The 22670-nt window shown below is 32.4% G+C and overlaps 1 protein-coding gene across 7 annotated transcripts; it reads left to right on the top strand.

Moving 5' to 3' along the window:
• The first annotated feature begins 265 nt into the window (after positions 1–265).
• LOC138316836 (uncharacterized) lies at positions 266–17222 on the top strand. Of its 7 annotated transcripts, none has more exons than XM_069258500.1 (4): positions 266–406; positions 13694–13744; positions 14894–15580; positions 16350–17222. In XM_069258500.1, exons 3-4 carry the CDS (start codon positions 14902–14904, stop codon positions 16484–16486), a joined length of 816 nt encoding a protein of 271 aa, XP_069114601.1. In that variant the 5' UTR covers positions 266–406; positions 13694–13744; positions 14894–14901; the 3' UTR covers positions 16487–17222. The 7 variants fall into 7 exon arrangements, with proteins under 7 accessions (XP_069114601.1, XP_069114594.1, XP_069114629.1 ...); XM_069258502.1 differs by lacking the exon at positions 266–406 and adding an exon at positions 544–752; XM_069258509.1 differs by lacking the exon at positions 266–406 and adding an exon at positions 6100–6213.
• The last annotated feature ends 5448 nt before the right edge of the window (positions 17223–22670 follow it).

The raw sequence follows: 22670 nt of genomic DNA, 5'->3' as shown, positions 1-22670 counted from the left end.
TACATAGTTAGTATATAGGTCCTATATATAATTATTATTATATACATTATACATTACATTGTTATTCCCTGATCAAATCAATCAATTGTACACGTCGATTATGCATCCCCTTAGATAAAATTTATCAGTAAAAATAATTGTGCTAAATTCCTTTGCTCATCGCGATATCCTTCTTTAACAGAACAGTTTCCCTGAAAAATGTTACAGATGCTGAATGAGCCTATCAGATTCCCCAATTACGCGCGAAGTGACGTCACTCTCTGCAAAACACATTTTCCAAAATGGCGTCATTGGATGCGAGAAGTGCTTCAGCGAACCTTGTGAAGTTTGAAAAAGATGCTATGTGGCAAAATACTTAATGAAAGATGTCAAAGAAATTCACAGTGCCTACGTATTGATGGAAAAGGTGAGATATTTGTAGCTTGTACGTAGAATGTCTCGTAAACACGGCCTTATGGTATATGGGGATTCATATAACGAAGAGATGATTCACCACTCTCGGCTCACCGAGTATCTGGCCTTCTTCAATAGCTGTAAGCACACTAGGCATGACTCATTCATTCTCCATACACGTAGTAGTACTAGTCCCAGTCTTGTGTTTATGTTTCAATAACAAAGAGAATTGTCGAGATGTAGTTCGAATGTACTTGTGGAATTTGAACTGTCGTGGATTAAAACACCTATTATAAGGCCATAAAGCTGATGGTACAGCGTATGGTGGATAATCTCTGCTCCATGACATCGTTTGCTAGGTAAGAATGACACAACATGTCAGATACAGTATAAACATGCATGTCTATGGCCTAATTTAGACAGGGAGAACTGACCTTGATATAAAAATGTACGTATTTTATAGTGTACATGGTATCTTTGCTGCACAGCATCCGATAGACACCTTAGAGTATATTGAATTGTAGGTTTGAAGCACATGTTTATTTGTCATACTTTCTGGTTTCGATTATTCAGATTTAATTCTTACAATTAGAAATGATGATTTTGACTTTTGAATCTGCTAATAGTCTATTGCAAGGTTCAGTCGCCTGCTGGATGTCCTGGCAATACTCTCATGTATGTACATGTATGTGTACACCTATACCTAACATACATGCACATGTATACAATTAACTATAGATTTATTTGCTGAAGTTCTCTAAAATTGCATTGGATATATCAAAATATCGAACTATATATTATTATATACATTGTATATATGTGTATGCATGGCAACACTTCTTATATAGCTAATGTCTGTGATTTTATATAATATAGGCCAAACAATTAATTTAAGGACTACTGTATTACCATTATAGGTACAAATGAGCAATAGGCTACATATAGTTATTGCATCGTGCTGTTACTTACATATGTAATATTAATTAAACTTATATGTTTAATGAAATTATTGATGTACAAAATGTAAAATAAAGCAACTAAGGGCAGATAACCCAAAATTGCAGTTCAATTGTTGAACATTTCTTTCGAAAATTTAAAGGTCAGGGCCTAGTTGTTCAAAAATAATAAGGCTTATCACAGTTTAACGACAGTTTTCAAATCAAGATAAAATCATTTCTGTTATTACAAATTTTACAAAATTTTATAAGAATCTTAAGAACTTCTTTCTTAATTCACTTACATAGTGAATTTAGTGAAAAAATCTTTGCATTTTGAAGTAAATGAGAAATAAAAATTTCACTAATCATATGTGATTAAGCTAATCATGCTTTGAACATCCAGCACCTGGTGATCATTAGTCTATCACAAAATTAAACATTTTAAAAGTACATCTCTGCAATATGGAAATTTATGTAAAAAATTGAAATCTTATTAAAGAATAAATATCAAAGTCTTACTTTTTTTCCAATCATGTACATCATTTTAGTTGGCATAGCTAGCTGGGGCCATAGCTAGGAGCTAGATCTATAGAGTCATAATTTTGGTTGGGTGAATTCAGATAACACTAATTAAGTTTCCATGTGAATCCAAATAGGGCCGCATTTCTTTTTAGTGTATTATTCAGAATTAAGCACAAGGTCCTTAGTTTCGGCGACAGATAGCTAGTGGAAGCCATTTAACAATGACATTTTACCATTGGAAAATGTGACGAGTGTGATAAAGAAGATATCTGATTGAAGCTGGTTAAAGATTGATATATAGCTGGTTTAAAGCCTGTGATGTTGCAAGCTGAAAATAGATTTACTGGTACTGCTTTTAATGTTTCAAATTGTGAACTTCATGATGTTGAAATGAGTTTTAAATCTTTTAATGTATTCTGCAGCTAACTCGTATTGTTTTTTGATGGTGTCTCTTTAAATGCACGACAGATGGAAATAATATTAATTTGGATTCCTAGAACTTTGTAGTATGTTTTTTGTACTTTAATTCCAAACTGTAATTGTAAGAAAATTTTCCTGTAACTTAATTATAATTTCTGATAGGATAGCAGAATGAGGTACCTGCATGAGTGAAATTAAACGTTGAAGAATTAAGTTTGCAAGCATCACATTTCCACGAACAATTGATTTTAGGAACCAAAGTGAGAGATAAATTAGTGTTGATCGATCGAGACAATTTGCATTTGTTTGTGTATTTACTAAAGGTACTGTATAAATAAATTTAGTCTAGTTCCAATGTTTCATACATAGTGAGATACATTACAGAATGCTTTTGTAAAAAGATTACCATAATTGACACCATAAGCACCCAGGGCACTAAAATAATTGAAAAAACGTAAGGACGCATTTGAAAATTGAACCAAAATTGGAATATACCTTTTGACAGAATTAGTGCACCAATTAAACTAAGGAATAAATTAATTTGCAAAAGAAACAAGATTGATCTTCACATTATCAGTCTGCATAAAGTTAATTCTAGATATAAGTTTAGAAATCTGAATTCGAACGGGTTGCTTATTGGGTTGAATACAGTATTGAGCTTTAAAATTTAGTTCTCATCATTTTGTTCAGATACTGGTCTGAGATATTAGGTTTCCAGCTTATTAAAGCTGATCAGTTTTCCCCATACAAAAACTGGCATAGTACTGAGAAAATATACATATTTCCAAAAAACCTATAACTCTCAACTTCCTCTTGGATTTTTGATTTAAATAAACCTAATTGACTGCAACAACATATGAATATTAAGCTATTGCCAATATTTGTGAACTCTAGTGATGCAATAGAGAACTCTCTTGTTGGCTGCTCTCCATATAGAATGAGAGAAGATTAAAATGTGATATTCACTCTCAAAATAGCTTATCAAGATGGGAGTAACTTTGAAGGCGAGGTTTGTTGGCAATTTGATGCTGAGCAAAGTTAGAAAGATTTAGGCATCAGGATCCGACTATAAATAGCTTAGCACCTGGATTCAAGGTTAAGTAATGTTATGACAATGATTTGGTCTGGATATATATAATATATATAATGTTAAAGATTTTGATTTTATTTTCTTTGTCTTGTGGCAAACTCAGGTTTTTCTTGGCATTCTCAGTATGATGCACAACATGCCAAGCTGTTGAGACAGGATTATATTGTTATAAACACAAACATATCTACTAAAAGACATAATCTCATACCATCTTTTTGGATTGGATGAAGAAGCTAAAAGCTGGTACTGAACATTAATATCATTGAACCTGACAGTGCACTGGTGGTATTTTAAGATGATATATGTAAGCACTGGTTATACGTTATGCATTATTTCACATCCAAAAGTGTACATGTAATTTTATTTTCCTTCATTTTGATTTACATCTATGAAAACAACACCCAAGCTTTAAGTAAGTTGAACATCATGGAGTTCAGGAAATTAAATGATCTATGTAAAAATATTTTATTGGAACAACATGCCTAGATGAAAATCTCAGTTCCAAATGCTCCATTACCGCTATTCCATCAGAAAGTGTCTCAGGAATGTGTTGGAACCTTTAAATATAGATGCTGTTGGATAGATTAAGTTTCAATCTTTAGTTTTAAAGATTGAGTTTACATGCAACCTGGAACAGTATGTTGATAATGATAGAAACGAACAATTCTTTATTTATAGAGAAGAGTGCAGTTTAGATGTGTCAGTCAACTCACCAAAGTTCTCTAGTAACGTTTGTTAATTATTGAAATTGTTTGTGTTGTTGATTGTTCTCATGCATATGATCCCAGAATCATATTCTCTTAGGGCCGACCACCACATTGACTGATCATGAGTGGTGAAGATATCCTGACATTACATCAAGCTGTCCACTGTGTGACAGTTGCCAGGGACTGACTGCTGCTCAGTGGTTTCTCTCCGGGTACTCCGACTTTCTCTAACTGCTAAACATGACACATCCTTAATGACCCTTGCTGCATAAGTTAAACCAAATCCTGTTCTCTTCAATCGGTGTGTGGTTTACTGGTTATATCATTATTGTTGAGTCATGAAGTTTTAACATTATATGTGTGTGTGTGTGTGTGTACTCCTGGATCGAGTTGCCAATGAAACATGAATTTCTGTTGTCCCTCCTACTGGGAAATTCTTTTCTCATATACATACCAGTGTATAATGTACATATAGAATTCAGCAAATTCTGCTCATAATGATGGTGCGGGTCTTTTCCATTCACAAGTTGTTGTATTAATTATTTACAAAGCCATTTATATAACAGTAAATGAACACCAGTCTATTCAAAATTACAGAATTATATCTGCATTGCACTGTTGAGATACACTACCATCAAGCCAAGCTAACCATATCATATATACAGATTAAGATATTGAAGTTCTTAAAGGATGATACAATATCCAGCATGCGTGATGACCAGCTGGTTTCTCGTGATCAGTCGATAGAGCATTTGGCTAGTATTTGGAGGTCCTGGGTTCGAATCTCAGTGACACAGGACAATACTACACATATGGAGAGGGTGCACACATGTACATAAGTACACCCCTCCTGTTACAAATGTGAATCAATGGAAAAAAAGGAGTTCCAATTGCTTTACCATATGTATTCATTACTTCTTTAAATACAAAATCTTATAATGGATTATGCATACTTCAAACATTTGTGGACAATGAATGCTTATGCCTACCACATACATAATCCCCAAGCATAGAGCTCTTATAGATATATAGACAGAGATTGGCACTTCTGAAAGAAAGGGGAGATAATCTAAAAAAATCATTTAATTACCAATATAGTGATAGTTTATGATGGCCATGAACATGTATGGTACCGGTAATGTACAAAAGAATCAATTTCATTCAATAGAGAAAATGAAAAGGAGTGAACTTTCTGCTTAATGTTTGCAATGCTATAATTTAACTGATAACATTTGGTATAAGACAGGGGAGCTAATCATAGTTATGGTAAATTTGATGAGCTTTTATTCCAGAAATAAAATGATACCGATAAGCATAAACATGGATCATGTTTGAGACATTTGATTGGCAGAAAATCTAGGCTCTTGGATCATGTTTTTATCTTTCACATGTACAATGTACATACAAAAGGTACATACAGTTTTATGTTATAATACTAAAGCTACACCTAAACGCTTTATTAATTTGTTAACTTTTGTTGAAGGAACATTTGTTCTTGTTTGGACACTATGAATGTGATACATGATATGAAGTTAAATGTATGGCCATTTCCTCATGGTTTTAAAAGGATAGTCAATTTTAAAATCTTGCTGTAATTAATCATTAATTTAATCTGATTATTTCTTATGTATCCAAAGCTTCATGTCAATCATAAGTGCATTTTACAAAACATGCAATTTCTAAAAGTATGGTAAATTTCATACAAAAATATAGTTGTGTGAATTATGTAATATGTTGAAAAATTCTTCTTTTCACCTAATATCTTTGTAGTGAGGAGCAGAAATCTTTTAATATGACAGTAATATAGATACATGTATCATTGATGAAGTAAACAGGTTGTTATGTACATCACTCTCCCGGTCGAGTGCGTGTTTGAGTGTGCGTGTTTGAGTGTGCGTGCTTCGCATTTTGGTTGAGGTGGGCGGGAGGCACACTACACACTTACCAGAATTTCATTCACAACTATGTGTACCAATTCTGGGCTACCAGCCCAAGCGAGCACATACATAGGGGGTGTATTTATTTTAAGGTATTGCGTAGTTGGGTGCAGTGTGATTCTGACTAGGAATAGCAACACTCTAGCCTATAATGGTAAAAACTAAAGCAATGGAATAGTTTCAGGGGAAGTAGCAGGAAGCTTAAGGTGAGTCTCCAATTAAATGTAGTGTCCCTGATCTGAGGTTTATAGATGTACATGGTTTCAGTTAATGTTGCTGTGTAATTAGGTTGACTAGATCTATATATATTATGTAGTTTTTTAGTTTGGAACCTGTCTGAGATTTGATAGCACTGATGAAATCTTAAGTGAGAGTCTAGATTTTAAGGATGTTTATAGTATAACAGATATAAAATAAGGTGTATCCCTAGAGTTACTTAAGTGATCACATTAAGTTAAGATGAGTCACATATATACATAGTTAGAAGATTCAAGTCTCAGATAGAGATAAGTTAAGTCCACACAGATAGAGAAAACTTTAGGTGATCATATCTCCAATAGGGTTTAGTAATGAGAGTCTATATAGATTGGGTTAAGTTAAAGGTGATCATATTAAGGTGAAACTAAGCTAAATAATTACAAATGCATGTGAGCTTATTAAAAGTGAGTCAATATACATTGTATTAATAAAATGTTCAAGGACCTTTTTCTGAATATTCCTTCATAATATTATTTCCCTGGGTGGGTGTTTATCCTGAATAACCAGACGCATATCATAGATTCTTAGAAATACCACAAATGTTCGCCATATTTAAGAGACAATAAAAAAAATATTAAAAGTTTGTATTGTAATGATATTTTGTATGCCAAAGGAGTTTGAATACTTATGTAGTCCTTAAGCTAAAATCTTGTATAGGATTATCTCCCCTTATTTTGAAATTTAAATCAGACAATTTAATCCATTACCAACATTTTGAGAATTACAATACTTTCAATGTATAGGTTTTAGTTTTACAAGTACAAAAGAGAGCTGAAAATGATTTTTGGCAGTACTGCCAAAAATCATTATATTAATATCTTCAGTGTAGTGAAATCAGTTCATACGGTCAGACCATGAAGCCATATTGTTGTCCACAATATCATTGCACATTTTTACAGTATTTTTAGTAATTGTAAAGTGATTTCTGAAGGTATGTCTCCATCTAAACCTGTATAAGGCGTAAAAAACAAGAATTTCACAGTGCATATATAACCTATGTGTTCCAACTAAAGTTTATAAGGCATTATATATGTTTATCTGTCCATTTGAATGATTTTCACAGCTTTATTCATTAATACTTATGGTTTTAAATAGATAATTGAAGAAAAAATAACATGTCCAAATTTTCGGCCAGTTAAGGCACATATAACTTTAAGATATCCAGTATAATTTCTTATGAAATAAAGAATAAATAAAATGTTTGACACATCAAAATCGCTCTGAATGTGAAAAAAAAAAATTGATTTATATTATAGGAATACTAAAACGTCCTCCCAGCTGGCTATGTCTATGTTGACATTTTCACATAGCCTCATTTTCAAAGCATTGTTAGAATTTATTCTTAGAACTCTGCTAAATTTACATGCGACTTTTCCATAATTTCAACAGTCAAAACCGGACAATATTAAGCAAAACTTAACTGTCATTTTGATATATGTAAGGACTTTTGGAAGTTTAATGAACGCTTTAAGACTGCTTTTTTTGCCCGACTATTCACTTTAACGTCCTATTAACAGCCAGGGTCATGCATGTAAGGATGCAGTGCCAGGTTTGTTCGTGGAGGAAAGCCAGAATACCCGGAGAAAAACCACAGACCAGCGATCAGTACCCGGCAACTGCTCCACATGGGATTCGAACTCTTAGGGCTTGATTGAGATAGAGATTGATGTACAAAATTTGTACATGCATGCACATGTGTTATGTTGGTTTCTTTGAAATATAAATAAAACTTTCTTCTTATGATATCAATTACTACTTATTCCGATTATATTGCTTAATAGTAGGATCTTTTTCTCATGATCTTTTTAAATATATACTTTTGTAATGAAAAAAAAAACATCTAGAAAATGAAATATGTCCTTTATAATTACAGTTAAATTTGCAAAAATATATAATTTAAAGATATTATACATTTATTTAAATACACAAATGTATGATTTTAAAGATAGCTAGTACACATTTATCTGGATGCTCAAAAGCTGTTAGTCATGGTATGTTTTCAGAGGTATATCATTATATGTGTTTATCAAATGTCAGAGTGGGACCGATGTATTTATTTGTGCTAGTCACAGCTGAGATATTGAACTTTGCTCTTTAACGTATAATCATACAATATGATGAAACACAAGGTAGCCCTGAGAACATTGAGGCAACATTGTACACACAGAACTTCACAGTCTTCGTCCTTGAAAAAAGATCCTATCTCATAGACTGACCATTCGAACTAAGGTTTAATTGTGATAAAAATGTCTCAGCTTGATTTTAATTTTTGATTTTTTCCTGGTTTAGAGACTGCATGGTCTCCAGATCTTCTCTTCTGTATACCTTATTCTCCAGATCTTCTCTTCTGTATACCTTATTCTCCAGATCTTCTCTTCTGTATACCTTATTCTCCAGATCTTCTCCTCTGTATACCTTATTCTCCAGATCTTCTCTTCTGTATACCTTATTCTCCAGATCTTCTCTTCTGTATACCTTATTCTCCAGATCTTCTCTTCTGTATACCTTATTCTCCAGATCTTCTCTTCTGTATACCTTATTCTCCAGATCTTCTCTTCTGTATACCTTATTCTCCAGATCTTCTCTTCTGTATACCTTATTCTCCAGATCTTCTCTTCTGTATACCTTATTCTCCAGATCTTCTCTTCTGTATACCTTATTCAATCTAATAAGTACCCAAGTGTGCGTTTAAGTATTTGATAAAAACCATAATAAAAAGATGCTGATAAGACAATATTATTGCAAATCTACACAGTTTTGTGTAGTTTTGGTCTTTGTTTATGCGTGGGCAATTGAAATCAAGGCCTCAAAAAGCTTATAAGGACATGGGTGCTTATTGGGTGGAATATATGGTATTATATAATGTTAAAGATGCTCCACCGCTGACAAATGGTAATTTTTCGCTATCAAAAACAGGAGCAGACGATTTAGTATTTTTCTTCAGTCACAAAAGTTACTTACTTTACACCATTACCACCATTGCAAAGTTTGAGCTTCTAATTTTATTTCAAGTTAAAAATATAAAAAAAATATTTAATCGCATCCCGAAAAAATTCCGTGGCATTATATCCTATATGGAATGAAGTACTCAGTGCTCATGCACCAAAGGCATAATGAATTATTTTATATTATTTTTTGTGTTAATTAGACATATACATACACAATTAAACACCAATTTATGATCAATTGATGAATATCATTTATGCTCTGTCGGAGGTGGAGCCATCTTTAAAGTATGTATGTCCTATTGTCGCTGTTGATCGATCTATAGATGGAGTAAATGCTGTCATTATATTAAGAATGCAATCATTCACAAATTTTTGATTCTACATGTTCTTTTGTTGAAGTAATGACAAAGCTGTAACTATATAGCAGCTACTGTACAATATATATAGATTCTGTGGTATCAGAGTTACCTCCCTTGTAAACAAAACAAAACCTGTGAAATGGGAGTGATGTATTGTCTGTCGAGTTACAGCTCCCACAGGCTCTTAATTCCACATTTGTCATAATTTTACGGTTAAACCATCGTGTTGACGTCATAAGATATTGATCATAAATTTTTCACATTGCAAACTCGCTAACATTATGAGCTTTGGGTAATATTGTACAGACTCATGCTAGGAAAATACATTTATTTATTGCCATTGTGTATTGACTTGTGGATCTCTAGAGAGGTATTTGTGGTTGGTAGACTCTACACAATGTGTTATATGCAGTAATGAAGCCTGTTGAAGGTGTGAATGGATATTTTATATGAGAGTACAGCCAATATGTTCAGGTAGAGAAAACTTCATGAGCTTTACATGTTTAGGTACAACTCATTGTTACTGTATACAAGGCTATTTTGGGTTGCATCGGTAATGGAATTTAATTTACAGTGTTATTCATTATGTGCAGAATATTTCAAATCAGATTACAAACTGTGAAGATATCAATTTCTATTTCAAATAAAAAAAATTATCCTAAATAATGAGTTCAAAAAAAATTTCACAATGATTTATCATGCTGGTTTCAGACTCCCATACCTCATGTGAAGACAAAAGATAATAGAAATTGTGTAATACTGAAAATTAATTACAATATTTAATTATGTTACTGTGAAGATTTCAAAGAATATGTGATGTCTGATTCAGTTAATAGATGTTCGTACATATAGCTATAATATTTGTAGCAGAAACCTATACCAATGATTGAGGGTTAATTTTATATAATGGTTGGTACCTGATATAGATCAATGTTCAATATTCAAAGACATGCAAGCTAAGAAAAATTGATTAATGGAATTTCAAATCAATAGCCCTTGTAATATGTCACAAAATAATCTGAGAATCAATGATCCTCAAAGATTTTCCAGTCCAACTAACAATATGTATACATGTATATCTGTAGCTTGGAAATCTTCAAAGCAGGTCATTTAGATTTGATTTCATAGCTTATAGTCAACAATTAAACTCTTTAGATACATGTAGATAAAAAAAGAGCACTGAATAATTCTTATGCTCTTGACATGAAAGGTAGGAGGAATAATATTGATAAAACCACAGGTGCTCGTTTCTAATATAAGTATAAGTATAATACTGGGTCAAGGTCTATAACTCGGCCGGCCATATAACACTACCCAATTTCAGAAAAAGTATGATTATTATCCAACCGTATAGAATATGATAATAGGAATACTCTCAATCGACAGCCAGATAATTTATCTTTAATTTGGTATATGATACAATATAAATCACGCCGTATAAATGTCACTAGGTATCCAGAAACATCGGAAAACAGCCAGATTTCAACTGGTCGGACACTGTGGTGTCCTCCGATAAACACGCCAGGGCTCTAATGGGTAGCTCAAAAACCACTGCATGTCAACATTTCAGCTTCATAGGAATTAAAGTTTGGTAAAAAACAAACTTACCGGTATGTTAGTGTTTATCTATATACCATCCATTTGCTCAATACAGCCTTTTGAAATTTCCGATTGAAAAAAATGTGTGTCTCTAGACGCCATGTTGATATGTGTGTATTACATTTGTTTTCTCGGCGTTGATTGGTCAATTAATTTTCGAGAGCCAATCAACGCCGACAAAACAAATCTACTGCACACATACTTACATGGCGGCTAGAGACATAAATTTTTCAATCGGAAATTTCAAAGGGCTACGTTAGGCAAATGGATGGTATTTATCCATGGATTTACTAACCGGTAAGTTTGTTTTCTACCAAACTTTCATTCTTATGACGCTGAAGTGTTGACATGCAGTGGTTTTTGAGCTACGCATTAGAGTCCTGGCGTGTTTATCGGAGGACACCACAGTGTCCGACCAGTTGAAATCTGGCTGTTTTCCGATGTTTCTGGATACCTAGTGACATTTATACGGCATGATATATATTGTATCATATACCAAATTAAAGATAAATTATCTGGCTGTCGATTGAGAGTATTCCTATTATCATATCCTATACGGTTGGTTAATAATCATACTTTTTCTGAAATTGGGTACTGTTATATGGCCGGCCGAGTTATAGACCTTGACCCAGTATTATACTTATGTTTATATTAGAAACGAACACCTGTGATATAACAAAGGCCATCAAGTCCGGTCCTGCCATGTACCATATTCCATCTTTGTATATTACGTAGTTGTTCCCTTATATGTAGGTATATTCATTGTGATATCATTTGTGACACAATTCATTTGTGAATGAAATTCACATTGTTTTCTCTGAAAAGTATGTTGTTGCTCCGGCAAAACAGATAAGGTCACATTATCATGACCTACCCATAAGGGCAGATACATATATGTAACTCATTGTATCTTGGCCTGTTGTAAAACCTGACTTTTTAAGAGATAGTGGAAGCCATTGAGGCCAAAATTAATATTTTATTTTATGTCATACAGTCATTTCTAAAGACAAAATTGTTTTGTTACAAAATTAAGTCTAATTTACTACAACTTCTCTTAAAATGATGTACTGCAAAACACGTTATATTCATATATGTTTGATATTTTTCATGTCTTTGTTATTTTTAGTCATCTGGCCCAAAGGGCCAGTGAGCTTATGTCATGGCGCAGCGTCCTTCGTCCGTCGTCCGTCCGTCTGTCCTTCAACGTTTCCTTTAAATCGTAACTCGTCATAGAGTTTGGCATGGATTGTGACCAAATTTTGCCACAAACATCCTTGGGAGAAGGGGAACAGAACTTGCATAGATTTTGGCTCTGACCCCCCGGGGGCAGGAGGGGCAGGGCCAATAAGGGGAAATAGAGGCAAATCCTATAAATCGCTACTAGTCATAGAGTTCGGCATGGATTGTGACCAAATTTTGCCTCAAACATCCTTGGGAGAAGGGGAACAGAACTTGCATAGATTTTGGCTCTGATCCCCTTGGGGCAGGAGGGGTGGGGCCCAATAGGGGAATTAGAGGTAAATATTCAAATTCCTTCAGAAAAGAAACAATGAACCTGTATCTAGAACATTACTTGGCATTACAAACCAGGTGAGCGATACAGGCCCTATGGGCCTCTTGTTTAAATATTCCTGAACACATGAATTAGTGATCAAAGGAGCTAATGATTACTGACAATTGATCTTGTATATCTATGTAATATTTCATACATTTAATGAAGAACTGTTTGAATTTATGTTCAAGCAGTGAAAAAATTTGAATCTCAAGAATATCAATAGTAGTAGTACAGTATACCATTCTATCCTGGAAGTGCCACACAAGTTGGTGAACTCTATAGTTATAAGTTATCTCCTTTTCCTCATACATCAGTGTTAACCTTGGGAGGCAGCCAAGGGATATTGAGGATGATGTCACTGACATATTGGCTACACTAATTAATACATTTATAAGATTCTCAAGTTTGTAGTTGTTTGGATCCCATCCCAATGTCTGACTCACTACCTATCCTGTACATATCTTGTTTATGTCTACACACACATTAGAATTGTTGGAGAAGTGTATACACTTACATTTTAACAGTACTAGCCTGTCACCAAAAACATATAGTTTGTAGGTTTAATAACATTTTATTCCCAACTAGCCATTTAAACTTACTTAGATACTTGGATGACTCAATTTTTATCATTGTCCAATCAAATTGAATGGCCTTTAATGATTTCTGCAAGTAAATTTTTCACATATCATTTTTTCGCTATCCCAGTAGTAATTAACTCTGAGTGCCTCTGTATATTTTACATAATTATAAGCCTGTCAGACACATCCAAATATTCTAAGGAGGTGATGATAGATCAACCTTTTTTACTATATCGAGTATTTTAATATCACCATGATTAAAACAAAGGGAAGTAACTCTTATAGATTATTAGTGATATAGAATGCAATGTGTTTCATTGGTGTACAATGACAGGGTTTTATAACAGATTTTAATGACACTCAATATTACTTTATTTGGATATTTTCAGATGGACACCAAACCAAGATGTTTTTGTGGACTCAGAATTAAGATATAAGGAGTAAGTACATGTATCATTAGACCACATTGTGCCAAATTGGATGTACACAAAATTTGTTATAAATCATACCTGTTAGATAATGACAATATTTGTATGCAGCTCAGATCCATATGTACAGTGTATAAAGTTTTGAGTTATACAACAACATATGGTACATCAGGTATTCAGGAAGCTTTCAGTTGAACTATTATAATGCAAGAGTTATCTCCCTTTATTTGTTTCACACCTTATGTTCAAGTAAGAAACCAATTGAACAGAAAAAGAGTAAAACAGTGAAGCCATTTGAGAGTGTAAAGATCACATGTATTGGTCTCTAGTCTGTCAAATAGAGAACAATGGATTTTGTCTGAGCACTTATAACAATGGCGCCACATGTACATTTTGCTTGATGTCATGAAGTAGGTATTTCCTGTACGTCTAATGAATGAACAGACTCACGTAGTTAGTGCATTGGATTCACCCTCAAGTTATGTCTCTGGTACAATGTGGATGTATTCATAGAGCACTTTTTAACATTTTGTTGTTCTTCTACATGAGCTACAACTGTTAGTGAGGTTTGTACATTTGATTTTGTAAGTATACAGGTATTATATATACTGGTAGCTTGCAATTGCTGTAATTAGGGACAGATTGATTCAATGGTTATATTTATGTATACCCGCAGTGATAGATATTTCTGATCCTTTGCTAGTTTGCTACATAAATTATTTTCATAGAATTTTATGATATACCCAGTGTAAATATGATAAATAAAGTATTTATACATGTGATTTAACTTGGTTCTGATATAGAATAATTTCCATCAGTACACTCAGTGTAAAATATTGGATGAACCAAATATCACCAGGCCCAGATTATTTGGCCAGTAAAGACAATTAAGTTCCATATTATACAGGTTTTAATTATTTCAGATAAATAAAGAAAGTGTTGTATAATTAGGCTGTAGTCGTAATTAGACATGACATACTACTGTAAATCTATAACCTTAAATATATTTTATCAGACACAATACTCTGGGGGTAATTCTTAAATTCTAAAGTTAAATTTTACAACACTAATTGGAAAAAAAAAATCATGAACACATATATTTGTAAACATGTCCTATATTATTATACAACTTATTAATATAAATATGATTTATATTTTCAGAAACCAAAATGGGACATGTACAGTCCAAAAAGAAAAAAACCAAAAAAGTTGGCGATATAAATTACAGCAGCTCTCAGAGCAGTACACTGACTTCAGGTGGAGATGTGGACGCCGTTCATCTGATGAAGTTAAATCGTATGTCAGCTGACATAGAGCGACTCTCTCTCAGTAGTGGCTACCACTCACGCGATTCTTTGTTAGGTCCAGACTTCAAACAAAAAACCATGTCATTAAATCGAAACAATAACGTCACAAAGGAGTTGAATCACATGAAAGACTCATTCAGCTATGAAAGGCTAAATGTTGATGATCATCCAGCATTAACAAAGTTACAGAATGAACAAAATAGACGTTTAGAGAAAATGGAGGAACGGATGTCACAAATTCGTATTCATGCTATGCAAGAAGCCGAACGAAGAAAATATGCTCATTTATTTAAGGCGAAAAAGAAAGAAAGTCCAACGCGAGAACTGTTATGTAAGGCAAAGGATAAACTCAAGCTAAACATCTGTGATACTTCCATGGACATTACTTCTAAAAACACATCTCTGAATGAAGAGGTGGATAAAGGGGAGATAATCCCGGTCACTGTGGCTACTGAGCAAGAGAGTCCCAATGTTGATGGAGACAATGTAGATCCTCCAAACTATTTACAAAATCTCCCTGCTTTAGGTGCTGTTAACCTCAGTAAGTACACCAAAATGTTTTCAGTATATTTATTTGTGTGTGTATGTATCCTGTTTGTTTAATGTGTGTCTTGATGAATGGGCAGACTACCTTGACTATGATTTTTGATAATATAGTTTGTCTGCACATCCAGTTTGGATTACTTCATGGCCCCATATCTTTCTCTGTATATTTATAAACAATGCTTGTAACAATAAATTAAAACACAATACATATGATATCGTTATATATCATTATATGGTAGACATATATCAATTATGTTGAGGTCCATATGGTATTATACTACCTTGGTAGACTAGAATTCAATAACGACCAAGGGCATTACAAGTGGTCATTATTTTAGATTTTACCATGGCGGTATAACACCATATATAACGAATGAAAGTTCCTTAATTTTCATATTTGATACATATATGTAGTTCCTGTTACAAATGTCAAAAGAATTATCCAATGTATATATGTTATTTACAAGAAGAATGATGGTTATAGGACGTCACCTTGAATAACTCGACATTTTGGTAATGACGTCACAGAAGGATTATTGAGTCACTGTTTTTAAATATGGTAACACTGAGTCGATAGTTTTCATATTTAACCTCTTGTGACCATGCATTATACCCAATAAGACTAGAGGAAAATCAGAGCATATCAAATATTACTGTAAAGAAACTCTTTTTTAAGGAAATCAAATTTTAGTGCAGAGATTATTTTGAACTGAACTATTTCATGCTTTTGTTCATATTTTAAATTGTTTTTCTCTCTATTTCAGATGACCCGAAATCAATATTTTTCTTGCCGTTTTTGTTTCCAATATTTATATTCATGATCCTTGTACGGAGCGTTTCACAATCTGAGGTGTGGCAGAGAGCTGGCCACTCACCTACTCGACAGAAGAAAAGGAATTAAGATACTCAGAAGTACAGTACTGTTGTTCAGTCCCATATCATTAACTAGTTCATAGGTACATATATATATACTCAACAATGCGTATTCAACACTAACCTTCAACATCATTATGTAAACTCTCATTATTACTCAAGGTCGTTCAACGTCCTCACTTGAACCTTCTCTCAAAGTCATCAATCAAAGTTGTCACTCAAGGACATTTCTCAAGGTCGTTCATTCTCATTCAAATATCAGCTTTATCACTCAAGGACATTATTCAGGATTGGTCATTTCCAAACCAAAAAGAATTTCATCAGGCAAGGTCATCACTTAACTGGACGTCATTCAAGGTCATCATTCTCATACCAAGGTCAATTTGATCACTCAAAGTCATCACTGGAGGACTTCATTCAAAGTCATCACTCAATTTAACTTTCACTAAAGGTCATCAGATGAATTTATTGGTTCTGTGAAGTTCTGAACTATCGTAACTGTCAACAAAATCATTCAACATTATTAATGATAAATGAATCTTTGACCCAAATTTCATCTTGCATCTATGTATTCCTTATAATTAGAACCAATTTTTTAACACAAAGGCAATATATGTTCATGCTGACCTACTAATTTAGATCCAGTTGACCTTCTTGTTAAAGCTTGTGTTGTTTGACTGATGTCTATATTTACCATAGAAATCTAGCCGGAATTATCTTGTCATGTTAATGTTATTTATTTGTGGATGAGAAAAATACTTCTCGTTAAAATAGGATCGTTTAACACATCACAAATTTGTATTATTAGGATCGTTTCACACATTAAAAATTTGTATTATTAGGTTATTTAATGCAGTCAAATTTATCATTTAAATTCTCAATGTGCAATAGGTAAGTCAGTATTATATTTGACACCATTAATATATTCTTATCTGTTGTATACTTCAGAAAAAAATATGTTTCCTATATACTACATTTCTTTTTATGCTAATATGCTTCTGTCTGATATTATTTAGTTCTCTTAAGCAGTTTGAATTTTGAAAATAGAGATTAATTTGCCCTTTTAAAAACTATGACAAGGTCAATGCAATTGAATTGTATACACTACAATAATATTGGTTGAAAAGATATTGTCTTATGTTGAATGTACAAATGTGCTGAATTATATATGGTTATAAGTCTTTGTTGTAATTTACAATACTGTATATATACATTTGTGTAATATTTCTGCATTGTATTATAATTTCTGTATTTCAAATTAACATGTGATATCAGTACACACTCAAATAATGTTATCATGCAGTGCCATCTGAATGTTCATTGTATGTTTGTTTTGAAACAAGTTAAAATGTATGTGGTGTACATTTTTTTTATCTCGTGTACTCGTTTCATGTTCAATACATATGTTTGTTTGTAATTAATAATATTTTAAAGATGCTCCACCGCCGCCAGAGCCAAAACAATACTCATCATTTGAACAAGAATTGGCATTTAATGGTGTTTATATTTATGTCTAATTAATACAAAAATTAATATGAGATCATTTATTTTGCTTTCGGTGCATGCACAATCAGTACTTTACTCCATAAAGGATGTAGTGCCATGGAAATTTTTCGGGATGCAATTAATTATTTTTAATATTTTTATCTTGAATTCAAATTAGGAGCTCAAACTTTTCAATGGTGGTAATGGTGTAAAGTATGTAACTTTTATAACTGGATAAAAATTTGTCCCCTCCTGTTTTTGATAGTGAAAATTTACCATTTGTCAGCAGTGGAGCATCTTTAAGAATACCAGACACAACAAGTAAATTTGGACATAATTTAATATGATCATACACCCTGATTATTCATTGTATTACACCCTTTAATCAATAATGGACTTTTCCAGAATAAATAATTAATCTGAAGGAATATTCCATTGTTTGTATGAATCTTGTAGATTCTGAAACATATTTTAACATCTATTTTGTTATTTTCGTTAATTAAGGTCACAAATACTCAGTTGATAGTTCTTGTTTCTTATAGTTCAGAACAATTAATTGTTGATTCTGAACATTTCGCTGTTGATTCTGAACAGAATCCTAGATACTCTAGGGGTTACTTGTACTGACATTATATCCACCCCTTGACTATCTCATAATGAAATTGAAGGCAGTTCAGGAGGAAAACATCTGACCAATCACATGTCTGCAAAGACTTTCTAAGATGACTACAGAGAGAGAGAGTGACACCCAACTTGAAGCCACATAGTCAACTAGTGTATCGTTTAAAATTCTTTCGATGAATAAATTAGTGGTGGATATAACGACGGTATATAATAGTAACTGATCATTAGATATGGAGTATTCAGGGTGCCTGAACAATTAATGTTGAAATTGAACATTTTTCTGAACAGTTCAATTTGATTTGGAAGACATTAAGGTGTTGATTAGTGTTGATTTTTGATATATTGAATTTGAATGTAATAAATTTGATGTTTAATCTGACTATTTTAGTTTTTTCATTTTGAGCCATTCAAATGTGGTAATTATATTATGAACATTTCAGCTGTGGTGTAGATCTGGCCCCAACTTCTCGAAGCAAGCTTAAGTTAAAAACAGACTTAGTCAAAGTTTTTGACATAAGTAATATAAGCTTAAACTTTAAAGTTTCGTGAAATTGGAGCCTGATTCATATAGTAGACTAAATATGGTTTTGATCAAATTGATTTTATACGGTAGACTCTGAAGTTACTTAATATTGCTGTTAGATGTAGTAGGAAGGATTCATTAAATTCTGTGATACATATATATCTGAAATGAACTGTCAGCACAATATGAAGCTACAATTTTGATGGAAAGCAAACTTGTAAAGAAGTTGATAAATGTTAAAAAGTTTTGTGTTATTGTAACTAACATCATTGTGTACATTGAGAAAGTAGTGAGTAAGATTTTAAATGTTGAAACTTTGGCTGTCGGCTAATGTCCAATACTGGATTGATCGAGTGCCTTTTGTATCAAATGTCCATTCTAGTTTTAGCAGACATCTGGATTCTGCAATATACACCAACCATATACAGTTGGTACTTGGTTTTTTTGTTTTGGTTTTTTTGTACAATTTGTAAAGATGTGTTGTGCACTAGCTGTTTCCATTTATTTGTAAACAATTTTCCTGATTATATTCCATTCTTTCTGTTTTCAATGGTATGCATAATACTCATGCCCTGTCATTCATACCATGTAATGCCTAAAGTATATTGTACATCACCATATATTGCCATACTTTTTAACACTTACTATATATTATCATAGATCACACTAAAATATTATAAAACCATAAATAGTCGCATCATCTTGTTATTTGTTGCAATTTTGCGCCAGATGACCTAAAAGTTCAAAGAATTATATAGTATAAATGCAATCCTAATTGTTATCAATTTTGGAGAAATATATGAATATGGTGCATTTTAAATTCTTATTATAATTGATCACACTTTCTACAATAGCTGGACCGTCACCATTAATCTTAAGCACTATTGACATTACCCTCCCCGCCCCTCATCCCCCCCTACACCCCACCCCCAACAGAGTCTATATACTGTATACTTGATCCAGATTGTCTGTGTAGATATAATAATAATTGACTGACTACTACTCCTAAACGACTGTAAGAATTTCAACGTAACTTGGTGGCAATAATCCTTTCAAATGTCCAGAAAGATTTACAGATGGATATTATATATTTCAACCAGAACATCCTCTGGCTCTTGACACCACACTTAGAGACTCTCACTCAAGCATTATATACTATAGATAATTATACATTTGAGTATAATTCGGCATTTTCTATTAAAATAAATTTATGTTGATGATTCTGTATATTCATAATTATACTGATAAATGTTGATGTGAAGTTGTACAATATAAAAAGCCAACTATTTTGTAATACAGTGTAAGAACAAGAACAGCTGTCTTTGTTTCGTTTTCAAGCCGCCAAAGAGAAGTTTAAATAATTCAGTTATAACATATCGGACAACGAAAAAGGTTCTATATATAAGTACAGTACATATCAGTTTTTTATGTACAAAAAAAACTCATCCTTCTTATATCTTTTAATATTTTTCTACAGACTATATATACACTTCATAAAAATAACTCTGTCTATTTGTAAAGTTTTGTACATTTATATTTATACTTGCATACAAACTTTATATCACTGTTATAGTCTTCTCCGCTTTTTTTTTTTTCGTTTATTTGCTTTTGTAAGCAAGAAGTGATTGGTGGTGTAGTTGTTTTTGTCCATTATGTTTTGACTTAAAACGAAAAGGTTAAATTTCAGCAAATTATAATTGTGCTATATATCTGTCTACAAGGATTTGTGACTTTCTTCGATAAGTCTTATATCTAAAGAAACAAATTTTCATTACTATGACAGTGTCTCATCAAATTAAAAATACCATACCTGTAAATTTATGAATGAATTTGCAAACAATACAGGTGTACAAGAACTTCACAAATTAATGATATTTCTATCACAAACAAATCTCTTGTAGTCAATTGTAATGCAAGTGCAAATTCACAAAGGCAGAATGGTGTCAGTTAAGTTTTAATTGGCTGGAAACTTTTGAAAACTTGATAAATTGATATCAAATCATCCATATACAATCACTCATTATACCTTAATTAATAAGTTTCACATTTCACAAGTGTTTGAATCGTGAATTTTGCATTTTAGGCTATTCATTTATTAATAACTGGTATTTAAAGACAATTATTGAATATTAATATCTGGTCCATTTGAGTTTCTCACTGTGGTAAATGCAATATCTTCTGTTCATTTACATAATCAATGTAATAATGCAGGAACATAACTTTGCCTATTTTCAATGAAAAATATTATTATTATTAATGCTTAAACTTGTGTTTTGTGCACAGACACCGCCATAGGTATAATATTGAGTTTTACAGGTATCATCCTTTGATATCCAAAAGTTGTTGTCACATATATATACAATCAACACAATCCCTTTACATATTATCCACTATATATGATTCCTGAAAGGATTGTTAGTGACCCCTCAATACCAAAGATGATGGAATGGTCTGTGCATAAAATACAAAATCAAAACATGATTCTATTTCCAGATTTTCTAAAACTTGTACACATTTATTATGTATTCATATAGTTTTAATGACTGTCCTTCAAATATTGTTCTATTCTTTATTGACAAAGTACTGGTTGTGTTTTGAGATTAATATCTATGATGTATTGGTTATATATGAGATATCATATGTAATATACATTTTATTGAATCAGTTTACATTTACAGCTACAACAAACATTTAAAGCTTGGAAGTTATATTCTAGAAGTAATTATCAAAAATCAATTACGTTCTTTTTAATAAATTTTTTGTTTATGGTGAAAATCATTTTTATAAAATGTTAAAAACGTTGATTTGAAAAGACTTTTTCTTGAGTCTGATAGAATTTTCTTTACAAATTAAAAGTTTCTCTTTGAAAAGTAATGCTTTATTTCACAAACATGTTACAGACATTTCGGAATACTCCAAACTTTCTGATTTGGGACTTTGATGAATATTCAATAATGATTTTTAATGTTTTGCTAAAAGCTATATTCATTTAATTTGTTGTGAATGTTATAAAATAGCATTTTGGCTATATCAGAGTTACTTCCCTTTGTGTTACTCTGTCGTCTGCTTCTGACATCCAGCAAATGCTACGATTTGAATAATTGATAGATGATTTTGAGAACTGTTTTTTTGTTCTTTCTCATGCCATTTCCTTTCCAGTCAGTAAGTTATGAGACTAGAGTGATTTTTATTTTAACTTAGAACGGCATGACCATGAATGGTATATGTTCAGGATAATCATGTATTTATATATCCTTGTGACTTTTCTGTAATGAATGCAGAAATAAAATGCTACATCATATGATCAATATCTGCGACAAAGGAAGTTGTATAAGGCTTATCATCAGATATCTTTTAATGTGTATACATGCATCAATTTCATTAAATTGTACATGCAGCTTTTTAGAAAATACACTTCCAACTGATGCTAATTTTTTTTTCACTGGGTGCAATTTCACATCTGTTTTACAGTGCAGTGTTTGTAAGCATGCAGAATTATTATATGTACCGGTAGATCTATACAGTATTGGTTTTACTCTTGTCTGTTTTAAATTTTAAGTACTACAATTTTCCCAGAGTT

Source organism: Argopecten irradians, chromosome 1, assembly GCF_041381155.1.
Source record: "Argopecten irradians isolate NY chromosome 1, Ai_NY, whole genome shotgun sequence".
Classification (NCBI taxonomy): domain Eukaryota; kingdom Metazoa; phylum Mollusca; class Bivalvia; order Pectinida; family Pectinidae; genus Argopecten; species Argopecten irradians.
This window is presented reverse-complemented; position numbering and strand designations above follow the sequence as displayed.